The sequence below is a fragment of the Mesoplodon bidens genome (assembly GCF_964165515.1).
Source record: "Mesoplodon bidens genome assembly, chromosome: 15".
NCBI classification, from domain to species: domain Eukaryota; kingdom Metazoa; phylum Chordata; class Mammalia; order Artiodactyla; family Ziphiidae; genus Mesoplodon; species Mesoplodon bidens.
In genome coordinates, this window is record NC_138171.1 from 35044969 (window position 1) to 35071199 (window position 26231).

Here is a 26231-nt window from a genome sequence, read left to right on the forward strand (position 1 = left end):
GCGGGGCCTGGGTGGAACCCAGCCTGTGGCAGTTGAGAAGCCAGATTAAAGGAGCTCTTACTAGTGCAGTGTGAAGCCCGGCCAATGGAGGGAGAACCTGGGGGCAGAGGAGCGGGGCTGGGGCGGGGCCGGGAGGAGCCGAGTTAAAGCAGGTGGCCAGCGCGCCAGAGCCCACGTGACACGGCGGCACGCTGGAGAGCTCGAGGCCGCACGAGGCTGCCGGAGCGCCGTGACTGGAACGTGGTGAGCACGAGCTCGCACACGCCCAAGCCTCGCGACAATTTGCCCGCCCTGAGACGAGCCGTTGGGCTCGCGCCTGCGCACCGCACGCCCCGCGCCTTCCCGCGTTTTTCTGGATTCTTCTGCCACCAGAAGGGAAGCGGCGGGCTCCCGTGCCGGACTGTGGGGCTGGCGGGAGGAGGGTGACCACAGAGACCCGAGGGACCCGCGGTGGTGACTTTTCCTCAACGCTGCTCGGTCAGAAGTCGCGGTTCCGGGTTCAGACAGTGAGGCTCCTCTTTGACCCAGGCGGTCGCCCTTCCCCGCACTCTGGCCCTGAGAGAGGACTCTCCCTTTTTCATATCCTCCTCCACAGAGGCCAGGAATCCCAGACCCAGAGGCTGATAGTCGCTCTCCTGAGCGGTTAGACGGCTCCTCCGCCCAAATAGCGTAGCCCAGCGTTGAGTAGAGATCCCCTCTTATGGAAAAAAAAAAAAAAAAAGGAGAATGTGAGCTTTCCGTGACTCCTTCAGCGTTTCCGGCCTGGTTCTGATGGCGCCTCTAGCCCCAGATAGTTAAGCGCGTCGCAGTCGGGTCCTTGAGGAGTCCTGTTCTAGCCTTGTAGAAATGGAAGTCTAGGAGCTTCTGTGGGGGGGGGGAGTTGGGGGGAGTTCTTGTTTCTCGTTTTAAGCTGCCCTGGTGTGTGCCTTCCTCGGTGCTTGGGGAGTGACTCCAAACCGGAGGTTGGCGTTGGGGCCGTGGTGTCTTTAACGCCCTGATGCCTCAGGTTGGGACTGTCTCCGTCTTTTTTTTTTTCAGTTGAAGTAATAGGTGATTTACAGTGTTGTGCTAGTCTCTGCTGTACAGCAGAGTGACTCAGTTATACACACACATACGTTTTTAAAAATATTCTTTTCTATTATGGTTTATCCCAGGAGAAACCATAAAAGCTGTGCTTTTCTTCTTTTTTAATTTGACGTGTAGTTGATCTACAGTGTGTTCTCCATCTTTTTTTTTGTGGGTCCCCCACTCCCCGAGTTCCAAAGCATTTCCCTTGGAAACAAGGGGGGTCGTCAGGGCTGCGGATGGAGACGTGGTGGGGCAGGAAGCCTTCCCCCTTTCTCTCTCCCGCAGTTGGACCACCATGGCCACCCTGTGGTCGTCGTCCTCCCAGCTCCATGGCTCCTCCTCCCCGAGCAGCGGGTCCTCCCCGCTGCGCAGAGCGATGGGGACTGGGCCGAGGAGCCTGTCTGCGTCTTCTAGTTCGTCTGTCGCTGTGCCCCGCGATGACAGGGACTCGGACCAGACATCGGAGGGGTGAGTGGGGTTGGTGAGACATCGTTGCATTGTCCGCAGATTTTCCCGTTTTCATTTAACAGACGGGTAAAGTGGCAACACGTGTGTGACTATGAGAAGCCAGGAGATGCTATACTGGTTCAGAACAGGCTGGGTTTTGGCTGTCCTACGTGTTGGAGGCGTCAGGAATAATCCATCGTGTTCTGAATGCATCATCCAACTTGTCTGAACCTTTCTTGAACACTTTTGTATGTTCACGGACAGCCTCCGGTGAGGGCCCACAGATGGGGGAAAGGAAAAAGAGTTCTTTATTTGGTGCCTGAAAACTAGTGTATAATTTTTAGCTGGTGTCCTGTAGTTCTTTTGTTTGGGGTTTTATAAACAGGTCCTTATCTGTTAGCATTTATGAGCTTATGCTGTGAAGATTGTATGAGTATGTCTTGGGTTTTAAAAAAATCTTTCCAGGAAAAAATTAATCAAGGTCTGATTTATCCCCTGGTAATTTTTTTGTGTGGTATAGTTGATATACAATATTATATAAGTTTCAGGTGTACCACATAATGATTCACAATTTTTAAAGGTTATACTTCAGTTATAAGAATATCCCATGGTAATTTTAATTGGTCTCTTCTGAATCATTTCTATTTGTCAGTGCTGCTGTTTGGCACCAGGTTATATCTATTTTGTAAATTTAACCCTAATCAACAAGACGTGAATTTGTTTTCAAGGGGTAAAATTTAACACCAGGCACACATTAATCTCTGGTTTGTGTATTAGTAATACATGACTTCCTGAGCCATTTTTCTCTACTCAGCAGTGATCCCCTCACTGCTTATGCGAATATCTTTTTCTTTATGTGAATATCTTTTGATTCTCTTATTCAGAGAGGATATTAAGAAAGGGTTGTCCTTCACCTACCTTAGTTCTTCATTCTTCATCTCCAATGCTTTATTCAAGTGAAAGGTTTCCCTTAAGACATTGTCCCTACTTCCTGGCAACAGTAAGCTCATCTCTTCTTAAAATCTGAATATATTTTTCTCATGGAGAGGGGTGTAAAGTTAGAGACAAAAAGAAACTATAATTCATTTACCCTTTTATATATAGGGACTAGGGTGTTGTATCTAAGCAGAACCACACTTTCTCATAGGGATAGTGAATCTTTGTCAGCTGGTGAAGGCAGTGACTTCGAAGACAACTTGAGACGAAATGTAAAGAAGAGAGCAGCAAAACGACCACTCAAAACAACCCCAGTGAGTCAGTTTTGTTTTGTTTTTGAAGCTGGTCTGGGAAGCAGCAAAAGAAAACCTAGAAGAGGTCAGCTGATATGCTTGATGAAAAGACAAGGCTTACAAAGTGTTAAGGGACAGAAGTAGGAAGAAGGCAGATTTTGAAGAGCAAAGAATAAGAGAAGAGGGTATTAGGGAATAGAAGAACAGGAATGGGGCTTAGGGACTTTTAAAAGGACAAGAGGCTAGAAATAATAAAGTTTACAATATAAAAATCAGTTATTTCTAATCTGAGTCAGTAACTCAAACTCTGCTGTGGAATTGGCAGCTTAAGCCTACCTGTGTGATGAGACTGAGCGTTAATGTCACTTTCACTTTTTAAAGATATTCATGATCTCTTTACGCTTACTAGGTGGCAAAACGTCCAAAGAAGGAGTCCCAAATGGTACGTGCTCATGGTCAGAAAGAGCCACCAGCCAGTGATCTCTTTGCTGCTGTGAAAGCTGCCAAAAGTGACATGCAGGTAAAACAGAGTGTCTCACCTCTGTTTCTTGATACCATCTCACCCCTTGTTGGGTGGAAAGATAAGTACAAGTGCCTACAAACTTGATTTAATGTAGACATTTTAGTGGACGTAACCTGTATCAGGAAAGGCAGATAAGACCACAGAGTGAATCCTTGGAGTGATTGATGTAAGGGGGATCTTACATGAGAGGGAATGTTCCTTTCCTAATAGTATCACAGAACAGGATAGATTTTGCCTTGATTGATTGATGGAGGAGACAAGGAAAGGCACTGGATAATGTAGAGAAGAAGCTTGGATTTTGGTGGCAACTTGTTCACCCTTGTCACTTTTTAGCTCCACTTTGACAGTTATACCTAATTTTTTTTCCTTCCCCACGTATCTTTTTTGTATTCTTACATTTCTTTTTCAATAATTTTATTGTAATTCTATTACTATCTAAAAACATGTAAGGCATATATGCAATTAAAAAATTTTTTCAGTGATCACCCAGGCCTCTAGCCCCAGCTCAAGAAATGAAACCTTAATGGTGCTGTAGAGACCCTTGTGTATCTTCCCTCCACCTTACTCCCCCAGTTCCCTCACCACCCAGAGATAACTAGTAGAATGAATTTTTTGTTAACCATTCCCTTGTCTTTCATTATAATTTTATCACCAATGAATGTGTTTTCCTTAATTTAAGTGAGTGAGTCGTTCTTTAGTTTTCTGTGACTTAAATTATTTCACTTGTTTGAGATTGACCCTTATTGATGTATAGTGTGGATTTTTATAGTTTTTAGAAAAATTAAAATTTTTCAAACATACGGAGTTTTTCTATTTTTGTTACTGGTTTCTATGTGTTGGAATTCTTTGGGGCCTGGGTTGAAGATGGGTTGTTAAGAGAGGAAACCTACGTTTGCTTCTGGTGGTTGAGTGAGGACACTCCAGAGTCACTTTAAATTAAATTATCTGATTGAGGTTATTTTGGTTGTAGAGGTAATGTGGATCTGGACTGTAAATCCAGATATGGGAACTGGCTTATGGTTTTGAATTCTCAAGGGACAATTCATTTTTCCCTCTATCCCACACTAAGGTCATAACAAGCTAGTTTTCTTGCTGTCCCCATCTTACTTATAGGTTTATTTCTCATTCTTGCTTTCAAGAGGGTGTGACTCTTTGCAGGAGCCTCCTTTTGGACTACTCTTTTTGGAAGCCCTTTAGGCTCTATCTCCTATGCTCTACATTCCATGCAGCCATCTGGACAGAAAGTTAGTTTCCTAACTTTCTGTCTGTAGTCAAGAGGCCCCTCAGCAAAAGTCAGCTTGCTTATCTCTCAGAACTGCTACCTTCACTTCATTTTTGGCTTTTATGGAATTTTACCTTTCATTCTGTTTAGCAATACATTTTAAAAGATGTTTTAATATTTTAATCAGAAGTTTAGATGCTCCATTTAGAAAGCTTATACAGAATTTCTAGTCTGTCATGTTGCCAGAAATAGAAATCATCTACATTATTTTCCTAGTCTTTGGTAGATGAGTGGCTGGATAGCTACAAGCAAGACCAGGATGCAGGATTCCTGGAGCTTATTAACTTTTTCATCCGATCATGTGGATGTAAAGGTGAGGAAACTCCTACCCTTTTCTAATCCCCAGCCTTTGCTCCTATATTGTAAAACTTTTCCTCCTTTTATATGTGTAGGATTAGGCATTTCCTAAATAAATGGAGAGGGAAAAGCATAAGAAAAATTTCACTTATTTAACTAGTGCCGACTACATTGTTGATTGGTAAGTAGGGAAGAGATCCAGTAAGGAAATGTATTGGCTTGGAGACAAGACCCTTTGGAGAAAAATAAATAATCATGCTAATGTGATTGTATGATGTTTACAAATTTGAAAATGGACCATCAGACTTTTACTCTTCCTTTCTCTAAATGAAATAATCTTTTATTTTCTTATTCCTTATTTCTCAGCCACTTCATCGCATATTTCTCCACTGAAGCTGTGGGGCCCCAGGTCCCCAGAGGCCATGACCTAACTTTAGTCTTATAAGACTGCAGGTTGTATTATAAGAATCTGGCATAGTTTTCTTTGTTTTTTGATTGTTTGGAATATTATTTTTAACCATAGTTTTCCACTGTTTGATTCCCTTGGGTTTTCTAGAGAGGTTGCCTTATAGCAGGTACTCAGTTAGATGGCAGCAGATTTATGACTAGGATTCAGGTCTTCTGATTCCCCACCTAAGCCCTTTTCAGTATATTTCCTAGCTCATCTTCAAATGTATATGTTAAATGGTCATGGTGTCCTGTTATTTGCCTTCTAAGTATCTCGTCTCCTCCACTCCTCAGGCACTGTGACCCCTGCGATGTTCAAGAAGATGTCCAACTCGGAGATCATCCAGCACCTAACAGAACAGTTTAATGAGGTGGAGGAAGACAGTCCAGGATCCTCTTGCCACTCTTTTTTTCAAAATACAAGGCCCATTATCCTCTTCTTTCTGGTTCTGGGAAATAGGATAGCTTTTAGAAACAGGAGTTTAATCTCTTGAGAGCAAAAGGGACCTATACACGTTATCTGAATAGGCCTGTAGAGTTGAGAATGAGGTATAAGAGATACATTTTTACTATACTATTGGGTTTTGACATCCAGTTCCTGTGACTTCATAGACGTGGTAATAACTTTTCCATCCTTTTCATAAACTCTTTTATAGGACTCAGGAGACTATCCTCTGACAGCTCCAGGCCCATCCTGGAAGAAGTTCCAGGGCAGCTTCTGTGAATTTGTGAGGACGTTGGTCTATCGGTGCCAGTATAGCCTCCTCTATGATGGCTTCCCTATGGACAACCTCATCTCTCTGCTCACTGGCCTCTCAGACTCCCAAGTCCGTGCCTTCCGTCACACTAGCACCCTGGCTGGTAAGCAGTCACTTTTATTCTGTAAATGTTCTCTTGGGGGTTGGTAGAACTTTTCTCTGTTCTCCAATCCTGGATCTTCTTTCCTACCTGCATTCTAGCTCTTTACTAAAGGGTCATGCTTCTTTTATCCCAAACCTCCATCCAGTTTCTCATTAGTGGAATTGTAAAAAGGAGTGGATTACAGTGATAGTTTCCAGCCTTAACGTGTTTCTTATAGCTCACCACTGGGAATATGCTAAGCATTAAAGGAAGCCCAAAAGAGTTAGGGAGAGAAAAACTCCACTCCAGAACAGTGAGTCTTAGGATTTTAGGGTCACCCTGCTCTAGCTTTTCTTTTTCACTGACCTTTTTTTCCTTCTTTTTTGAACGTACCCTCCCTCCCTCTGACTTAAGTAATGATCTCGTTATCTTATTTGTACTGACTCAAAGCCATGAAGCTGATGACCTCCTTGGTAAGAGTTGCCCTCCAACTGAGTCTGCACAAGGACAACAATCAACGTCAGTATGAGGCTGAACGAAACAAGGGGCCAGGACAGAGAGCACCTGAGCGACTGGAGAGCCTGTTGGAGAAACGCAAAGAGGTGAGAAGTGTTCCCTGCCTCTTCCCTCCTCTCCTGGCTTCCATCACAGCTGCTGCAGCCCACCTTATCAGTCCCCAAGGTTCTCTGCTAAGGCGTAGTCCCCCAGGCAAGCTTTCAGATCATGAATGATGGAGTCTGGCAATAGTTTAATAGACCTCTCCGGTCAGAGGTTATTGCATGCTCACTTTGTTTCTGGGATGTGGGCTCAATAGAGCATTTCTAGTTTAGAGTAAATTTTAGAGTTCTCTATAATTCCACTTTTGCTCAGTTTCCATTGTCTGCATTTATTATCACAGGTGTTTAAATGTTGTGCCTGCATCTTGTGCAGGGGGTTAAGCATTGATTTCTTGTGAAGTGTGCAGTATGCAGGTTACCACAGGAGTACTGAAGGCCAACCACTGATGCGGGAGGCCAAGTTTTCAAGGAATGGATGGGACACAGGCCTTTCGATCACTCCTGCGTTTAAATTCTGTTCCAGTTAGCTACTAGCTCCATGGCCTTATGTAATCTCTAAGCTTCAGTTTCATTTCCTTTAAAAAGGGGATAATTCTTTTTGTGAAGATTAAATGAGATGAATAAATTGCCTAGTTGGGCACATAGTAGGTACTTGCTTTGTTTCCTGTTAAACTTGAAGAAGACCACTGGAGGACATAAACCCCAACAAAATCTTTTGCACTGATTAAACCTTCAAACAGCTGTGTCTATCATGAGACTAACACTGATTTCCCCCTCATTCCCCCTAAGTATCTGAAACCTCCCCCAGCATGAGGTTGGCAGGACTCATCATGTGTAACTATGCCAGTTGACTGTTTTCCAGCTCTCACCAAAGATATCTTCCATGCTAAATCATTAGAGAAAGATCTATACTTTCCTGATTCTCTTTGTTCTTTTCACCGTCAGTATGTCTTAAACCTTATGTGTACTGAGTCTGTGTCAAATCTTAAATTATATACACTAGGGTGACTCCTATTATTTGGACTTCTCTGGGCTCTTGCTTCATCAGTTATCGTTCTGCTTTCTGTCTTTAATCTCTCCCTACCCACTCTTTTCCTCTCTCCACTTATAAATGTATATAAGCCCTTGAATCTTCTTTCATTATCCTCTATGAGCTACTCCATTTCTATCCTTCCTTTTAGTATTTCCTTACTTCCTTAATACCCAGCTGAATCCTTTCACTACCTAGCTTCTATCCCCATTTTTTTCTTTCAAGTTATTTTCAACAAACCAGTGACTTCTTAATCCCTATAGCCAGTGACCTTTTTTCAGTCTCCCTTTTCGACTTACATAGAATTTGGTATTGATGACCCACTTTTCCTCCTTCCCTCCCTGTCTTTCCTTTTCCTTTAAGTATGAAAATTTTCAAACGTTCAGAAAAATAGATTACACTGGTAGAATGAACACCACATACAAATAATCTAGATTTAACTAGATTATTTAATTTAAATCTAGATTTAACTAGGTTTAAATGGGCATATTGGTATTTCAACCTAAAGACTTAAGTATGTCGTCTAAAAAACATGTTACTACATAATCCTAATACCATTTTCATACCCCAAAATATTAACAATGATTCCCTAATATTTTTTAATCCCAATTCGTATTTAAAATTTTCCACTTATCCCCAAAATACCTTTTTTTAATTTTTTTATTTTTATTTTTTGTGGTACATGGGCCTCTCACTGTTGTGGCCTTTCCCATTGTGGAGCACAGGCTCCGGACACACAGGCTCAGCAGCCATGGCTCACGGACCCAGCCACTCCGCAGCATGTGGGATCCTCCCAGACCGGGGCACGAACCCATGTCCCCTGCATCAGCAGGCGGACTCTCAACCACTGCGCCACCAGGGAAGCCCCCCAGAATACCTTTTATATCTGGTTAATTCCAACCAGGATTTAATTAAGGACTATGCATTACATTTGATTGTTGTGTTTCTTAAGTCTCTTTTATTACAGAACCTCTGCTCCCCCCCGCCATTTTCCCCCAATATATTGATTTATTGAAGAGTTGGGGCAGTTGTCTTAAAGAATGTTCCCTTGCAATTCTGCTTCCTTGTTATCTGTTATTCATCTAATCTAGGTTTTCTCAACAATGGCATTTAGGGAGCTGTCCTGGCATTACAGGATGTTTAGCAGCATCTCTGGCCTCTATCCACTAGATGGCAGTAGTACCTTCCCAGGTTATGACAACCAAAAATGTCTACAGACATTGCTGAATGTCCCCTGGGAGCCACCAGTTGAGAACCACTGATATAATCTCTTCCTTCTCTTTTTTTGTTAGTTCCGCTTCTTTTTTCAAACAAACGGCATTTATTAAAAAATTTTTCCCAATTGTTGTTAGTCAAAAACATGTATAACTACCAGCTAGGGCCTCTAAATAGCCAAAGATAGTCAAAATAATGAGACACAGAAGGGATATTATTTTTTCCAAACACAAATCTCTGAGGCATTAGTTTGACTATACGGCTTCTTCCAGAATTAGAAGGTTTAACCTTTTTCTATTCTGATAACTTATTGGCTACATTTTCTTTTTCGCTGCTTTTGACTGATGAGTTTAATTACTTTCGTTTGCAAACTCCACCCTTCTCATCAACTTTGTATTTTAGATGTATCTATTGACTGCCTGATTTCACCGACCTATCCACTGTCACAAGTGGATAAGTAGGTGATATTCTTTTCCAAGGTATCTAATCCATAGAAAGAGAAAGTTAGAGGCCTGTAACTTTCATACCTTACTATAGATGTATATTTCTCATGTGGGGGAAAAAATGATTTTGGGGAGATCAAAGTATTATGAACGTGTGGGAAATAAAGCCAAATGTCCTGAAATTTTTTTAAAAAAATTAGAAGGTTTAAAAGGGAACAAAGGATACCAGAGGTTCAGACTGTGTCCTCTTATTAATAGGAAATAGGTGGATGTCATGCTTAGATTTTTGTGGCCTTATATTATTGGGGGACATGAGAGGTTGACCTGTTACTCCCTGTCCTCCAGCTCCAAGAGCATCAAGAGGAGATTGAGGGAATGATGAATGCCCTCTTCAGGGGTGTCTTTGTACATCGGTACAGGTGAGTTACTGGGATCCTCTCATTGAAGTGGCTGGTCCTCAGTTATAGAGTCTGTAGAAGTGACAAGGTCTCCTCCTAACCCTGAGTTATCTGGTTAGTCCCACAGCTAGTGCAGCTGAGGCAGAAACTCTAACAACAAATGTTCCAAATTAGGTTTAGTTTATCCCTGCCTACAAAGGATCATGTAAACTCTTCTGGGAGAGATGATAAGAAGGTAAGGCATTGCTGAGTATTCTGCTCCAGCTTTGCCTGAGACCTCCCCTCCCCCATCTTCCTGGGGCTTGAGCCTTGAGAGGACAAGAGCAGAGAGCCAAAAGGCAGGGCGTTTCTGAGGGTGTACAGCTCGGCAAGCCTTTTCATAGCCCACTTCACTGTGCCTTACACTGCTAAAGGCAGGGGAGTTTTATACTGGGTAAAGAACTTTTTCCTCAGTATTTGTGTCTTACTCTTACCTAGATTTCAACCTCTGCCTTTCCAGAACCCTTCAGCTGATGTAATCTTTTCTTGAAGTGGAAGCAAAACAGACATGTGGATATATTGTACAACACAGGGAATATAGCTTATATTTTATAATAACTCTAAATATAACCTTTAAAAATTGTGAATCACTGTGTTGTACCTGAAACTTATATTGTATATCAACTGTACCTCAGTTAGACACACACACACACACACACACACACACGCGCACACGCAGTTTGGGCGACAGCTAAATTCCAAAATTGGTTTTTAAAAGGGGCATGGAGGATAAGTTCAACTATTTTATAGGTTGGTTACAGAAAGAAAGTGTTTACTTTTTTAAATATTCACATTGGGAGGAGAAAATGAAAGGCCTAGTACCTGGTGTTTAGTCAAGAAAATAGATTCTTCTGTGACAAAGAGATACCTGCTGGGATGGAAAGTGAGTTTGGAGAGAAGGTAATAAGGGTCAGTTTCTCTCTGTGCCTAGGGATGTCCTTCCTGAGATCCGTGCTATCTGCATTGAGGAGATTGGGTCTTGGATGCAAAGCTACAGTACCTCTTTCCTCACTGACAGCTATTTAAAATATATTGGCTGGACCCTGCATGATAAGGTGAGAGTTGAGTCAGTCCTCTTCCCTTCCCTAGGATGCTTCAGCTTTTCCTGGTACTGCCACTTAGGTGTTTCTCTAGTGGTCAGTGATCAACTCATCAAGACACTGAACCTCGAAACTCCCCCAGTATTTGGGAGGGTAGGATAAGTTAAGAGAGAGAAAGATATATATAGGAGATTAAATGCCTCAAAACCACAGTCGAGTGGAGAAAGACTTTCCCTATGGAAAGGCAAGAAAGTTATTGACAGGGTGGTAATGCAAATGCTAGGGTGGTAGCCAAAAGATCCTTTTAATCATGATTGCTAAATTCTGCTGTGATCCTTTCGGATTTTAGGTGAGAAGACAGCTGTTCATTGTCTCTGAGACATCTCAGAGTCCTCGATGCAGAGGACACCCAGGCCCAGAATGAGTAATCTGAGAGGGAAGTATGGAGGCCCAGTGGGGGTGAGTAGAGGAAGAGTCAGCCACATTTCCCTTCTCCTCAGTAGCATCGAGAAGTCCGTCTGAAGTGCTTGAAGGCTCTAAAAGGGCTGTACGGCAACCGAGACTGGACTGCACGCCTGGAGCTCTTTACCAGCCGCTTTAAGGTAAAACCGGGACAGTGTTCCTGTGCTTGGCTCTGTCTGTGGTTCCCATTTCCCCACCTCATTTATCCATGTCTATTATTTTTATATATCCATAGACATCCCAGTGTCTGCTTCTACACCGTGTCTTTAGGAATCCCTCAGATTCTAAGAAAGCGGTGTTTTGGGATGGATACAATGAGCTATTGAGCAATGTTCTCCTTTTTACAGGACCGGTTGGTTTCCATGGTCATGGACCGAGAGTATGACGTGGCAGTGGAGGCCGTCAGGTTACTAACACTTATCCTTAAGTGAGTCCTGGGAAGTTGGGAGGCAAGCATCTCAGACTTACCTTTTCAGCATCAGGCCCTTCCAGAGTCCTATCCCTCCACGGATCGTAGGTTGACTCTTGTTCATATACAGGTTGAAAGACAGAGGTCACTCCCGAGTTACAGGATCTTCAGGGGGCAAATTTCCTATCTTCTCTAACTCTTCATATCCCTCTGTTTTCCACTCTTCCATTTGGAAGTTCTTTGTGAGTTAATCCTTGTTGGTTTTCCCTTTTTGTTTCTAGCCTTAGTTGTGCTAGAGGATGACATTCATATCCACGTGCTTGTTCTGCTTTTCTCCTGGCAGGAACATGGAAGGGGTGCTGACAGAGGCAGACTGTGAGAGCATCTACCCTGTTGTGTATGCCTCTAATAGATCCCTGGCCTCTGCTGTAGGGGAGTTTCTGTACTGGAAGTGAGTGGGCCTCTTTTCGTTTGTTCCTTTAACACCATCATCTGTTTGTTTTCTCTCCATCATCTGCTGGTGCTCTTTCTAAGGGCTCCTCATACCTATAAAGTCTCCCTTGGTGTCTCCTTCCCTTCTCAACGCCTTGGGGCTTTCCTTAGCTCTGCGCCTCTTTTTCCTTTAATCCTCTCCTTGGACTGTTTCTTCCTTCCATGGTAACTGTTGCACTGCTTACTTCCTTCCGTGCTATGCCCTTTCCCTGTGTCCCCTCTACCAGGCTCTTCTACCCTGAGTGTGAGACAAGAACAGTGGGTGAGAGAGAACAACACCGAAGTCCACGCTCCCAGAGGAGTTTCTTCCACCTTCTGCTGTCCTTTTTTGTGGAGAGTGAGGTGACGTATGGAAGGGAGCTGTTGGGCTCTCATGCGTAAGACCTTCAGGTAGAGAAGGATGGAAGCTGGCACTGCAGGAAGGAGAGAAATGGTTCATTAGTAGCCAATTCCTAGAGTTTTAACATGTGGCTTCAGTAACTTAACATCTGTCTTCTTCCACAGCTCCATTACCACGCTGCATACTTAGTAGACAGCCTGTGGGACTGTGCGGGGCCTCAGCTGAAGGACTGGGAGAGTCTAACAAGCCTGCTGCTGGAGAAGGACCAGAGTGTGTGCCACCTGGTAGCCAGGGGAGGGGAGCTCTCATCTAGTAGGAAACCAGGAGAGATTTCTATCCTGACTTGTGAAAGGCATAGGTGTCACGGGTGGTGGGGCGGTGGGGTCCTTGGAGATGGAGGGTGGCCACCCTGTGATTCTGTTTTCCATCCTCCCGCCACCTCAGACCTGGGCGACGTACAGGAGAGCACACTGACAGAAATCCTTGTGTCCAGTGTCCGGCAAGCTTCCGAGGGTCACCCGCCTGTGGGGCGGGTCATGGTGAGGAAGGTATGGCACGAGGGGCAGGGTAGGTTGGTTAGAAATATTAAATCCAGGCAGGTATTGTCCGTCCTAATCCTTAAGTCTTAGGTTCAGGTGCTCCTTCCTCTGCCCCTCAAAGAATTCCATTTCCAGAGAAAGAAACTGAAGGGAGCTGCTGAGTTTTCCTTCCTGGGAAGATAAGATTATTAGGCAGAGGAATACATGTACACACACTTTTACCCCCACCCCCAAATGATTGTAATTCCAGGGCTTAACCCCCAAAGAACGTAAGATCCAAGCCGACGACAAGGTGAAGCTGACTGAGCACCTCATCCCCCTGCTCCCCCAGCTCCTGGCCAAGGTAGAGGGGCCCCACTGCTCAGCCTCTGGGAATGAGTGGGTGGAAGGAACTGGCCTCCAGATTAGCAGTATAGCAGGTAATAAGTAGGCTTCCCTCTCAATCACCACAGTTCTCAGCTGATGCAGAGAAGGTTGCTCCCCTGCTGCAGCTTCTCAACTACTTTGACCTCAACATCTACTGCACCAGGCGCTTGGAGAAAGTGAGGAGAGAGGAGGACACATTCCCTATACTTTGCTACTTTCGTCCTAGGGCCAAAGGTTCTACTGCCAGTGTCCGGTTTTTCTCAAGAACCTGGATTCTAGAAAAACCAATAAACCTTCCGTTTCTGAGGCATCTTATCCTTGAAGTTTAAAGCTTTTGACCCTGTTTCTTTTCTCCCCACCTCTAGACCCCTCCGGAGGAGTTGTCCTCCCCCCGACCCCACAGCACGGTCTTCTCCCACCTTTTTCTCTCTCAGCACCTGGAGCTGCTCCTGCAGCAGCTCCAAGAGGTGGTGGTGAAGCATGTGGAACCAGCGGTGCTTGAGGCTGGTGCTCATGCCCTCTATCTGCTCTGTAATCCGGAGTTCACGTTCTTCAGCCGGGTGGACTTTGCCCGCAGCCAACTTGTGGATCTGCTAACTGACCGCTTCCAGCAGGAGCTTGAAGAGCAGCTGCAGGTTGGAAGTGGGGCTGCATGACGGGACACCCCAGACTTGTGTGGGAGAGGCCCCAGGCCGGGGGTGTGGATCTGAGTTCTTGGGAAAATCCCACTGTGGACCTTCTTTCTTCCTCAGTCGTCCTTCCTAGATGAGGATGAGGTGTACAGTCTGGCAGCCACCCTGAAGCGCCTCTCTGCCTTCTACAAGTGAGCAGCTCCCCTCCTGCTCCCTCTTCTGTTTCTACCGCTGTCTGGGGGGTTGATTCCTCTCATTCTCTTCCAGTGTAACGTTTTTCTCTCCCCGCCCCCCAAAGTGCCCATGACCTAACCCGCTGGGAGCTCTATGAGCCCTGCTACCGACTCCTCCAGAAGGCTGTGGACACAGGAGAGGTTCCTCACCAGGCAAGTAGACAAGTTGGAGACGTGGAGGCAGGAGAGGAGTTTTAAGGGCTGTGTTCTAGGTGGCCACCTCACACGCAGTTCGAGTCCCAGGGCTGTGGAGCAGATGAGAGAGAGAGATCTTGATCATGTGTGTCGTTCCCTCCATCCCAATCTTGGAAGTTGAATGTACTTTCCAGCACCTGAAAACAGCCATTCTCTCTTGTTTCTGGGGAGTCAAGGATAATATTGAGGGGGTCTAGGAGACTTTAAATAAATTAGGGGGAGGTGGCATTCCTACTCAGGATAGAATCCTCTGAAGACTTCCAGAATCAGTTTTTTTCTACCGGAAAAGGAACTGTGTCTTTCCTAATCTCATTTTCTCTCTTCTTGTCTGCTTTTTTCTTTTTTCCCCCCTTTGTGTGTATCTGCCTGTCTGTCTCTCTCTCCCTACCTGCCCCTTATTCCTGACCCTCATTTTGTAACATTTGGTTGTTACAGGTGATCCTACCAGCCTTGACTCTTGTCTATTTTTCCATTCTCTGGACACTAACCCACGTTTCTGAATCAGGTGCTTCCCAGGTGAATATGGGTCTGAGTAGGGGGAATGGGAATGGAGGAGTCCATGTCTTCCTTCATTTCTCCCCGCTGAAGCCATTGTCTCCACAGAAGCAGCTTTTGAGTTTAAAGGGCAGGATGGTGGCCTTCTGTGAACTATGCCAGAACTGCCTCTCAGATGTGGATCCTGAGATTCAGGAACAGGTGAGCGATTTCTCAAGTGAGCGTATGTCAGAACGCGAGTCATCCCCCCCACCCCGACCCTGTGGTCTGAGGAAACCCCGTTCTCAGGGGAAATTGGCAAAGTAATTTCTGTCTTGCTCAATATTCTGTCCTTTTTAAGCATTCTTTTTTTTCCCTGACAGGCTTTTGTATTGTTAAGTGATCTGCTGCTCATCTTCGGCCCTCAGATGATTGTCGGGGGACGAGAGTTCCTTAGGCCCCTTGTCTTTATTCCTGAAGCCACTCTCCAGTCTGAGCTGGCCAGCTTCCTCATGGACCACGTCTTCATCCAGCCTGGAGGACTGGGCAGTGGTACAGGGGCTCTATACCTGGGGCTCAGGCATATAGGGCAGGAGGTCTGAATCTGTGATTCTGATGTTTCCATTCTGCACTTGATGTGAACCAGGTCATTCCCAGGAGGATCATTTACAGATAGAGCAGCTGCACCAGCGGCGCCGCCTCCTGGCTGGGTTCTGCAAGCTGGTGCTTTATGGGGTGCTGGAGATGGACGCAGCCTCGGATGTTTTCAAACACTACAACAAGGTACAGCAGGGCGCCAAGCTGAGCACGGCCATGGCTGCAGATGCTGTAGCACTACAGAAAGGAAGGTTGGGGAGATGATGGTATCAGGCTTAAAAGGAGAAGCAGGGGGAAAGGCCAACAGTTAAGAATAAAGGGACAAAGAAAAGAGACTTAGTAGTAAATAGTTAATGGAGAAAAAACTGTTAGGAGGAAGAAATTCATTGGAGGGAAAGCATCTTATTATTCTTGTCCAGACTTTTTTTTTTTTTTTTTTTTTTTTTTGCGGTACGTGGGCCTCTCACTGTTGTGGCCTCTCCCGCTGCGGAGCACAGGCTCCAGACACGCAGGCTCAGCGGCCATGGCTCACGGGCCCAGCCGCTCCGCGGCATGTGGGATCCTCCCGGACCGGGGCACAAACCCGCGTCCCCTGCATCGGCAGGCGGACTCTCAACCACTGTGCCACCAGGGAAGCCCCAAGACTTTTTTTTTTTATGTGAATCTAGTCTATGGAATGGGGTAATGTAGGAAAGGGAAATAAGAATGGAAGAGGGTTCAATCCTCACAAGGTACCTAGATATATACCTCATTTCCTCAATCCACCATTGTGTTGATTTCTCTTTATTGAGAACATACTATCCCAGGCACTAAGGACACCTCAGTGAACAAAATAGTCAACGACTCCTCCTTCCTGGAGCTTCTCTTCTAGTGGGGAGAGACAAATAGCAAAGGCTTCGGTGCTGGATGACACTGGGCTCTGGCAGGCTTACTATCCTTCTTCTCCAAGAAATGGGCTCAGGGCAGACTTTCTTCCCTTATTTGCCTAAACTGATTTATTTGGGGCTTTGTACCTGTTGGTTAGAGGTGTGGTCTAGTTTGAGTTGCTTTATGCTTAGGTTCACATTTCCCTACCTAAGGCTGTTTCGGAAGGAGATACGGTTAGGGCTGTGAAGAAAGAAACTAAACAAATAGTTTTTTCCTGTGGTCAAACAGTATCTTCTCCACTTCTTTTCCATCAGTTCTACAATGACTATGGTGACATTATCAAGGAAACGTTAACTAGAGCAAGGCAGATTGACCGAAGTCACTGTTCCCACATCCTGCTGCTGAGCCTCAAGCAGGTACACCCTTCTGCCTCCAGTGCCTCAGACCTGACGTGCCCTCCCTGCAGCCCACCCACAGCCGTCTAGAACATGAGATCCTTCAGAGCAGGAAGTTTCTGATTTACTTTGGCTTTTATTCCACATGACAGTCACCTTCACAGTTAGTAGAGCCATAAAAAGTATTTTTTTAACTGTGGGCAGTTTCCACCCAACCCCATAGAAACTCCACGTCAGTTAGGACATGGGAGCACCAACAATAAAGTGATAGGGAATTCCTAATTCTTTTTCTAGTCTGTTCTCTCTCAACCCCTTCAGTTACTACAGACATTTTTATTGTTACAGAGCAGGGTGAAGCCTCTCTCTGTTGCAAGGGGGTCAGGAATAGGGTCAGTGTCCTAGGAGGAAAGAAAGAGTAAAAATAGCAGATGGTGTCCCGAGCCCTTTTGGATTTCTGGGCAGAGAAGGGAATGCTATACTTCCTTGTTTCTATCTTGTTCCTCCCTTTCCCAAATGTGCCATGTCTCCTGGACACAGTTATACACAGAACTGCTGCAGGAACAGGGGCCCCAGGGCCTGAATGAGCTTCCAGCCTTCATCGAGATGAGGGACCTGGCCAGGAGGTTTGCCTTGAGCTTTGGACCCCAGCAGCTACAGAACCGTGACCTTGTGGTCATGCTACACAAGTAAGGAAGTATTGGTTGGAAAGCAAGGTACTTGAATCTTCCTAAGAGGGCTGAGCCAGAGGCTGGGTACAGGGAGGGCTGGGAGTGAGGTCTCAGAGGGGGAGGGTAAGCATGCCGAGGAGTCGCAGTAGAGTTGGTGAGCGGGTATCCTTTGGAGACAGGCTGGGTCCAGGGGAAGAAGCACTTGGACAGGATGCCTCAGCCCTGGGAGGGAAGTGGGAAGGGACTATCTTCCTAAAATGATTTTGCTCAACCAAGGGAAGGCATCAGGTTCTCCTTGTCTGAGCTTCCTCCAGCTGGCTCCTCCAGTCAGCCCCCAAATCTGGCATTCCTGGAGCTCCTTTCAGAGTTCTCCCCCCGACTCTTCCATCAGGACAAGCAGCTGCTGTAAGTTAGGGCGTGGGTGGATAAAGATGGGGGTTAGAGAAGAAGGGTGTGGCGAGGGCCTGTGACCACTTCAGCCTCTCCATCCCACCCCTTTCTTAGACTGTCCTACCTGGAAAAGTGTCTGCAGCGTGTCTCCCAGGCACCTGGCCATCCCTGGGGTCCAGTCACCACCTACTGCCAGTCCCTCAGCCCTGTAGAGAGTACAGCAGAGGCCAACCCTCAGGGCTACCCCCGCTCCAAGAAGAGGCGCATTGAAGGTAAAGTGCTGTGAGTGCAGGTATCAGGGTGCCCAGTGCTACTTCCTTGATCGCCACTACCTAGATAAGCAGCATATTGGCTTTTGCCTCCTTCAAACTCTTGTGTTTGGTCAAATAAGTATTTCATTGATCACCTACTATCATTAAGGGTACTCATTTTCTTCAAGGTTTATCTAGCCAACTAAAAACAGCGAACTTCTGTGAAAAATTACATAGAAACTAATCATAAAACCAGAGATTGAACTAAGAAATCTGTACATTTAGGATTCTTCTCTGTGACATCTTGTTATTTTCCAATTTTTAAAGCTTTTGTATAACCTTCATGATTTTTTAATCTTCAGATCACTACCTGTCTTATAATTTACCTGTTTTTTCTTTAAACGGATTTTCTTTTTTTTTTTATAAATATAGTCTCATCTTCAGTGGTAATATCCTAGAAATCACAAGTTTGAGGTGTGTGTTTGTGCTTTTTAGGGTACATTTTATTATTTTATTTATTTTATTTTTTTTTTTTTGCGGTACGCGGGCCTCTCACTGTTGTGGCCTCTCCCGTTGCGGAGCACAGGCTCTGGACACGCAGGCTCAGTGGCCATGGCTCACGGGCCCAGCCGCTCTGTGGCATGTGGGATCTTCCCAGACCGGGCCACGAACCCATGTCCCCTGCATCGGCAGGTGGACTCTCAACTACTGCACCACCAGGGAAGCCCTAGTGTACATTTTTTTTTTTTTTTTTGGTGGTACGCAGGCCTCTCACTGCTGTGGCCTCTCCCGTTGTGGAGCACAGGCTCCAGATGCGCAGGCTCAGCGGCCATGGCTCACAGGCCCAGCCGCTCTGCGGCATGTGGGATCTTCCCGGACCGGGGCACGAACCGATGTCCCCTTCATCGGCAGGCGGACTCTCAACCACTGCGCCACCAGGGAAGCCCCCTAGTGTACATTTTAAAATATTAGTAGTCATTCGCCATTTTCCCCATTCCCCCAGCCTAGGCAGTATAATCTACTTCCTGTCTCTGGGTCTGGCTATTCTTAGACATTTTGTATAAATTGAATCATATGGTATGTGGCCTTGTGTGCTTCTTTTACTAAGCATCATGTTTTCAAGGTTCATCCATGCTTAGCATTTATCAGTACCTCATAACTTTTCATGACCAAATAACATTCCATTTGAGTGGATATGCCATATTTTATTTATCCATTCATCAGTTAATTGACATTTAGGTTGTTTCCACTTTCTGATTGTTAGGCATAATGCTGCTGTGAACATTCACGTGTAGGTTTTTGTGTGGATGTAGGTTTTCACTTCTCTTGAGATATACCTAAGAACTGAAATTGCTGGATCATACGGTAACTCTATGTGTAACTTTATGAGGAACTACCAAATTGTTTTCCAAAGTGCCTACATCATTTTACAATCCCAACAGCAATGTACAAGGGCCCCAGTTTCTCTACATTCATGCCAACACTTGTTATTGTCTTTTTTATTTTATCCATCTCCTAGTGGCTGTGAATTGGTATCTCATTCATTGTAGTTTAAATTTGCATTTCCCTAAGGACTAATGCTGTTGAGCATCTTTTCACATGCTTATTGGCTATTTGTATATCTTCTTCAAAGAAATGTCTGTTCAAATCCTTTGCTCATTTAAAAATTGGGTTGTCCTTTTCTTGTTGAGTTCTTTACATATTCTAGACAAAAGTCTCTTATCAGATGTATGGTACAGAAAAATTTCTTCCATTCTGTGGGTTGTCTTTTAATTTTCTTGATGGTGTCCTTTGAAATACAGAAGTTCTTAATTTTGGTGAAATTCAACTTATCTATTTTTTTTGTTGCTTGTGCTTTTGATGTCTTAAGCTATTGCCTAAAGTCACAAAGATTTATTCCTGTGTTTTCTTCTAAGAGTTTTCTAGTTACAGCTAATACCTTTAGGTCTGTGATCCATTTTGAGTTAATTTTTGTGTGTGTTGTGAGGTAGGTTATGAATTCCTTTTAATGTCTTTTGTATACCACCTAAGGACATACTATATGCAAGATACTGTGTTAGGTGTTTTAGAGGCCATGAAGGATTCTCAAGTGGCTTACCATCTAATAGAAAAGAAAGAAAATACATTTATAGAAAATCTAAGTTATGAAGTCACCAGTAAGTAATAAATTCCCAGGGATTTGACAGATGAATGCTATAGAATTCAGGGAAGGAAGGAATCATTTTAAGTTTAGTTGATCTATGAAGGCTTTATCAAGAAGATGGGATTTATGCTGGATCTTGAAAAATGGGTAAGATTTACATAAGTTGAACAGAGGAGGAGTGAGTATCATGGGCTAGCAGAAGAGCACAAGCAGAACATAGAAAGGTTAAGAGTTTGCCAAAGCACATAGATGTGTAGATTGGTTTGCCTAAAACAGAGTTTGTAAAGGTAGGAGAAAACTGAAAAGATCGGTTCCATTGTTCATTCAGCAGACACTTACTGAGCACCTTGTGCTCAGTTGTGCTGGGAATAATGCAGTGAACTTTCTTTCGAACAGTGTCAGATAGTGATGCATGCTGTGGAAGAGGATGGGGAAATACTGGTGAGGTGGGGATTGCAGTCTTACAAAGAGTGATCGGGGAAGGCCTTGGAGAGAACATGAATGCAGGGGAGAAAACTGAAGGAAGTGAAAGAGGGGGTGCCTGTGTATATCAGAATAGCAGACTAGAGGGTGCAGCCGGTCCAGAGGCCATGGTGGGAATGTCTCTGGCACGTTCAAGGAACAGCAGAGAAGGCCGGTATAGCTGAGTGGAGACTGTGTAAGATATGAGACCAAAGAGGTCATAGGAGTCCAGAGCATACAAGCCAGAATAAAGACTCCAGCTTTTACTCAGAGTGAGATGGGTAAACATTGGAGGATTTGAGCACAGGAGTGACAGGATTTGCCTTAAATTTTAAGGGGTTCCTTCTGGCTGCTGTGTTGAGAACTGACCAAAGGAGAGGCAGGGGTTGAAGCCAAGGAACTGGTGAGGAGGCTGCTGTGGGGGCCCAGACAGGAGATGAGAGTGTGTGAGCCAGGGGAGCAGCGGACATGGTGAGAAGCAGCCAGATTCTGGGCATACTTCCAAGATACCACTAATAGGACTTCATAATAAGAAAGAATGTAAGATGTAAGAAAGAAAGGAGTTGAGGATGACTCCAAGGATTTTGGCCTAATAATTGGAAGGATGGAGTTGATAGCAACTGAGATGGGGAAGGCTGTGAGTGAGAAATGAGACCAGGGCTTTGGTATGAGCCATGTTACTACAGGTGGAGATGTTGGACAGACAGGAATCTGGAGTGGTGCGGGCAGGCAGACTTGAGATAGATGTGGGAGTTGGTACTTAAAGTCATGAACCTGAATGGCTAAGGAAGCCAGTGAAGATGAAGATAGAGGTCCCAGGGCTTAATCCGTGGACATTACACCAGTGATAATAGGTTGGAGAGATTAGGAGTCACGTGGGGGCCCAAGGTTTATTCTCTGGGAACACAGCTCACGGACGTGTCTCTTCCCTGTTTCGGTAGCCCTCTGCTTAAACCAGAAGCAGCTCACTCTCCGGTTGCCGGTTTCAGTGTACAAACAAGGCTGTGGGGAGAGAGGATAATGGGGGTATGAACATTTACAGTTGACAAATACTAATATGGACTTGACTTATGTTTTAAAAATAACATTACCTAGGTTTTCTAAGACATTTTGGGGTTCTTTCTCCTCCTCTGCCTTTCTAGAGCTCTGCAGGAGAGAGTTCTTAATATTTTGAGCCCCAGGTCTTCCATTTACCGTTCATATTAGAACTGTGCTGACATTGCAGTTATCTCATTTTTTCTGGCTTCTAAAAAATCCAGTCTCCCATTTTTCTGTTTCTCCTTAACCCTCATGTTTCCTCCCTCATTTCAGGCCATACTAAGCTTTTTCTCACTACAGAAATCTTGAATGAATAGGATTTCAGATGTCTTCATTGATTAACTGAGACCTCTCAATCTTAAGGACTCCAACCCTCTCTCACATTCATGTTTGTATGTTACTGTTTATCTGTGGAATGTATGTCTCTTTCCTTCTTGTTTTCTAAGCTGTGTAATGAGCTTTTCTTGGACAAGTCCTTGGTACAATTCTGTAAACCCTACTTTTTATAGTACATAGGGCTGTACTTGTTTTTAGTCGTGTCGTAATGAGACCATCTAGATTTTCCATTCCCTTCTTTTATAACTTTTCCTTACCAAATTCTGAGCAGGTCTTGAAAAACTAAAAGTGTCTGTGGTGGTACCTGGTCTACAGTTAACATGTGCCTCTGCTGCTTTGCAGGCCCCTCCAGGCGGCACAGAGAGGACATCTCTGCATCACAGGAGGAAAGCCTACAGCTGAACAGTATCCCACCCACACCCACCCTCACCTCAACGGCTGTGAAAAGTAGGCAGCCCCTGGGGGGATTGGAAGAGATGGAAGAAGGCAGCGGCTCAGAATTGGCATTTACCCAAAGGTGCGCCCCCAGGAGAGCCCGGCTGTGATGTCCCAGTTTGGTCTTGTCATTTCTGTTGTGTTGTTCCCTCCCACAGCGCCCCTCATTCTCGGGTTCTTCTCCGGTCCTTTCCCCTTTCTTTAGCTTTACCTTTTCTCTTTTTCCCTCCACTCTGAGCTTTTTACTGGCTTTCATGCTGGCCACTTTACCTCCTCTTTTTACCTTTATTTTTAATCCTTGTCACTGATCCACCTTCATTCCCAACAGCCAGCCCCTTTTAGGTGCCCAGAGGTTAAGGTCCTCGAGTCCACAGCATTTCCAGACTCCACTCAACTCTTTGGGTCCTGGTCTGGGCAACCGGCTGACCCGGTGAGTTTTTCTCATCATCTTCTGTCTTCACTTCAGATGTCATCCATTGTGAGGGGATTCTTTCCTTCTCGTTGCTTCTATGCTTGTGCTTTGTGGACTTGTTTTAACCACAGAACACTTCCTTCCAGTGTAACATGGAACCCTAGTATATAAAACAGATATAAGTAGAGCTGCTTTGATTGAAGCTGGTGTGGGACTCTGGAGCCCTGGTCTGCTTACTGCCCACCCTGTTCCCCTGGGGTGCCTCTGAGAAACTCTCAGCGGTCCTTGAAAACCTCTACTCTTTGCCACTGTTTCGAGGCTCAGCCTGATGGAAGAGGATGAAGAAGAATTAGAAATTCAGAATGACTCAAGTGAAGAGTGGCAAGGTACAGGCAAGGTGAGTGGATCCAACAGTCCCTTGTCCCTCTAGAACTGGAAGCAGATGTGAGGGAGAGAAACTATTGTGATTCTCCTCTCTCCTGATGATGCCTTGTCCTTGGAAGCTGCCCAAGACGTTTTGAAAGAATCATAGAGTAAAGGAGGAAGGGTTTTTAAGTTGCTGTTGACTTTGCTTGGACTTTAAGGAAATAGGGGGAAAAAATTTTAAATACCAAAAAGGACTGGAATAGCACTGCCACACTCTCAATCCCCTTATAGGTATTTTGCCTCTTAATCTCCTAAGAATTAAAGGGAGTCCTAGGGCTAGATAGAGATGGAAGGTCACCCAGTCCAACCTTGCAGCCCGTTCAGCAAGTCTCTTCGTAACACACGCACACAGGCACAGCCGACCTTCCTTCCTCTCTCCTTAGAGGGCTGCCCCAGTCCCTCTTCCTCCAGTCACTCCATTTGCTACCCTTGCCCGCCTGCTTCCTCAGGAGGATATGCTGCCAGTTCAGTAGGAAAAGCATGGAATTCGAGTGAGGAGACCTAAAAGTCTTCCGTTTTACCACTTTATCAAGTTAGCTCCTTAACCCCTCTCAACCCCATCATGTTTAAAATGGACCTTTTACACAAAATACGAAGTGAAGGAGCCTTATAAACAAAAAAGGATTGTGTGTCTGCTGCTGTTCTGCTCCCTTCTCTGCTCTTTGAAGGTGGAGAAAGGACACAGTAGAAGAGGGGAGTGGAGGTCTTGTGCTCAAAGGGAAAACCAGATAACATGTTCAACCCAGAGACTAGACAGCAAGGCCTCTATTAGTCTTTCCTAAAGTCCCCTCAGGAAAAAACCCATTCTCTCGTTCCAAAGCTGAACAAATTTAAGGGTCTCAGTTGGCAGACCGGGAGAAGAAGCACTTCTCTGATGACTCTGACGCTGCTGCCCACTCTGACTGCTCCTCTTCCCTCCCTGGCTGCTTCAGGGACCTACCCCAGCCTTCAAGCTTGTCACAAGAGACTGGAAAGGGACCTTTTGTTGTTATTTGCAGGTGATGGGAGTGGGGAGGGACCTTTCTGATTTTTGATCCCATTCTCTCTAGCAGTCTTCCCCCAGTGAGCACGGGCTGGACCTCTTAGATTCTGCAGAGCTGAACACTGAGGTGAGCGTCCCCAAAACAGACTGTGGAAGGCAGGGTAAGAGGAGTTGTGCATCCTTGCGAGATGCTGGCAGGTAGCACATGTGCCTGTCAAGTAGGTGGAAAGAAAGGCCACAGCCCCTGGCCTGCTGTCTCAGCTGCCTTGGGGCTTTAGGAGTATCCTGGGGGAGGGGTGGTACAGGAGGAGAATGAGAGTTGTCCTCTGGAGGACCTTGCAGTCTTCTCTTTGCCCTTTGGTCTGTTGTTAGGTCTCTGTATCTTACTTTCATCTTTCTCATTGTAGGACTTCTGACATGACCCTACGTCCCTCCCCATCTCCACTCCCCACCTCTACGACATGACCACTTGGAAAAGGCCAATGAGAAACGGAGCGAAAGGAATCATTATTATTTCCCCACCCCTGGTCTCTGAGGGGAAGGAGAGGTGGGCTGTGCCTTTCTAACCTGACCTTTCTCTGGTGCTGCTAGGATAGAGCAGTCATAAGCCCCCTGTCCTTCCTGGTGCACCATGGCTCTGTCCCTCTGTTTGAGCAGAGTGCCTATTTTCTGCTGTTTGCAGGGGTGGGAGCTTCACCTCAGTATTGGAGAGGGGCACTGCCTGTGTTCAATGGAAGGAGCCCATTAGTTTTTCTGTATTTTAGGAATGTCTTTCCTAGCCTCTTTTGTGCCTTGCTGATTTAGCTCAATAAACATGTTTGAGTCAATTCCAGGTTGTGGCTTGAGAGACTGTTAAACTGATGGAGGTCAGGTTCTTTCCTGGAGTCCTACGCAGCTCTGCCTAGCCCTGTGGTCCCATGTACAGATGCACGGCACCCCTACACACACACGCGCGTGCACGCAAACACACAAACACACACACCCCCCACCCCACCCCCACTAGGTGCTTTGTACGCTGGCTTTTAGGGATGTATTGCTTAGTAAGTGGGAGACTGGCTACCTTTGAGTAGTTTATCTAGTGGAGACAGTTTAGGCTGAAGAGGGAAGGTAAGAGTAGCATCCTGATCGGCTGAAGGGTGGACCTACCCGTCTCACCTCCACTGAGACCAGGCCAGTCCACATATCTTGGCAGCCTTCACTCAAGGGTTCTTTCCAGGGATAATTTCATGCCCTCATCCCAGAGACACCTGTCATAGTTTGAACTTTTATAGAACCTCAGTATCTGAGAGTTGGGAAGAAACTTAGAAGTTATTCTGAATGACTAGCCCCAAATCCTCAACACCACCGTCTCCTTCATCCTTTCCTTCCCTAGCTAGTTCCTCACCAAGTCCTGGCAGGTTGTTCTCCAGAATGTCTCTGATCTCTCTCTTCTCTCAGTGCCTGCTATCATCTCTCACCCAGACTGCCACAAAATAGCCTCTGGATGCTGGACTCCTTGAAACTCTGACTTGTTCTTGTTCTGCTTCCTGGAACAGCACAGCGCCTCTTTTCTCTCCTTTCCCTCTGACAAGCAATCAAATACATGAAAACACTGTCGTCTCTTTCTGCTTTCACTGTTTCCTTCTGTGGTTTAAGGAACTCTTCAGGCTCTCCTTTTAAATACGACTTCGAGTTCTTCCCTATCCCGGGCATCTGCTGTAATTTCAAGTTCTCACTGTGTGGTGTCCCAGGCTGGACACAGTCATCCAGCTAGTCTAGGGGTTTCTGCAGGAGGATCCATGATTTCCTGTGATTAGGTCACTCAGCCAAACAAGCTCATTTCTTCCTCCTTC

At 45.4% G+C, this 26231-nt stretch overlaps 1 protein-coding gene across 7 annotated transcripts; it reads left to right on the forward strand.

The window, feature by feature from the left end:
- Positions 1-47: 47 nt before the first annotated feature.
- STAG3 (STAG3 cohesin complex component) lies at positions 48-25194 on the forward strand. Of its 7 annotated transcripts, none has more exons than XM_081255227.1 (34): positions 48-243; positions 1354-1536; positions 2663-2765; positions 3154-3264; positions 4766-4862; positions 5588-5664; positions 5950-6154; positions 6584-6735; positions 9724-9797; positions 10747-10870; positions 11359-11457; positions 11665-11744; positions 12070-12177; positions 12446-12560; positions 12723-12828; positions 13003-13106; positions 13348-13440; positions 13550-13639; positions 13898-14098; positions 14216-14286; positions 14394-14481; positions 14959-15039; positions 15127-15219; positions 15381-15549; positions 15644-15780; positions 16776-16877; positions 17394-17542; positions 17801-17929; positions 18029-18186; positions 22487-22661; positions 22908-23009; positions 23310-23388; positions 24467-24526; positions 24807-25194. In XM_081255227.1, the coding sequence occupies exons 2-34, from the start codon at positions 1364-1366 to the stop codon at positions 24813-24815; spliced, it is 3714 nt and encodes a 1237-aa protein (XP_081111353.1). In that variant the 5' UTR covers positions 48-243; positions 1354-1363; the 3' UTR covers positions 24816-25194. The 7 variants fall into 7 exon arrangements, with proteins under 7 accessions (XP_081111353.1, XP_081111354.1, XP_081111349.1 ...); XM_081255228.1 differs by having other exon boundaries at positions 24470-24526; XM_081255223.1 differs by having other exon boundaries at positions 12723-13106.
- Positions 25195-26231: the final 1037 nt, after the last annotated feature.

Bases quoted from the DNA above. Each gene is read 5' to 3' on its own strand.
- STAG3 (XM_081255223.1), top strand. From the start codon at position 1,364: ATGGCCACCCTGTGGTCGTCGTCCTCCCAGCTCCATGGCTCCTCCTCC. The intron at 6,155-6,583 runs GTAAGCAGTCAC...ACTGACTCAAAG, and splicing joins TCACACTAGCACCCTGGCTG to CCATGAAGCTGATGACCTCC. The intron at 17,930-18,028 runs GTAAGTTAGGGC...CCCCTTTCTTAG, and splicing joins CATCAGGACAAGCAGCTGCT to ACTGTCCTACCTGGAAAAGT.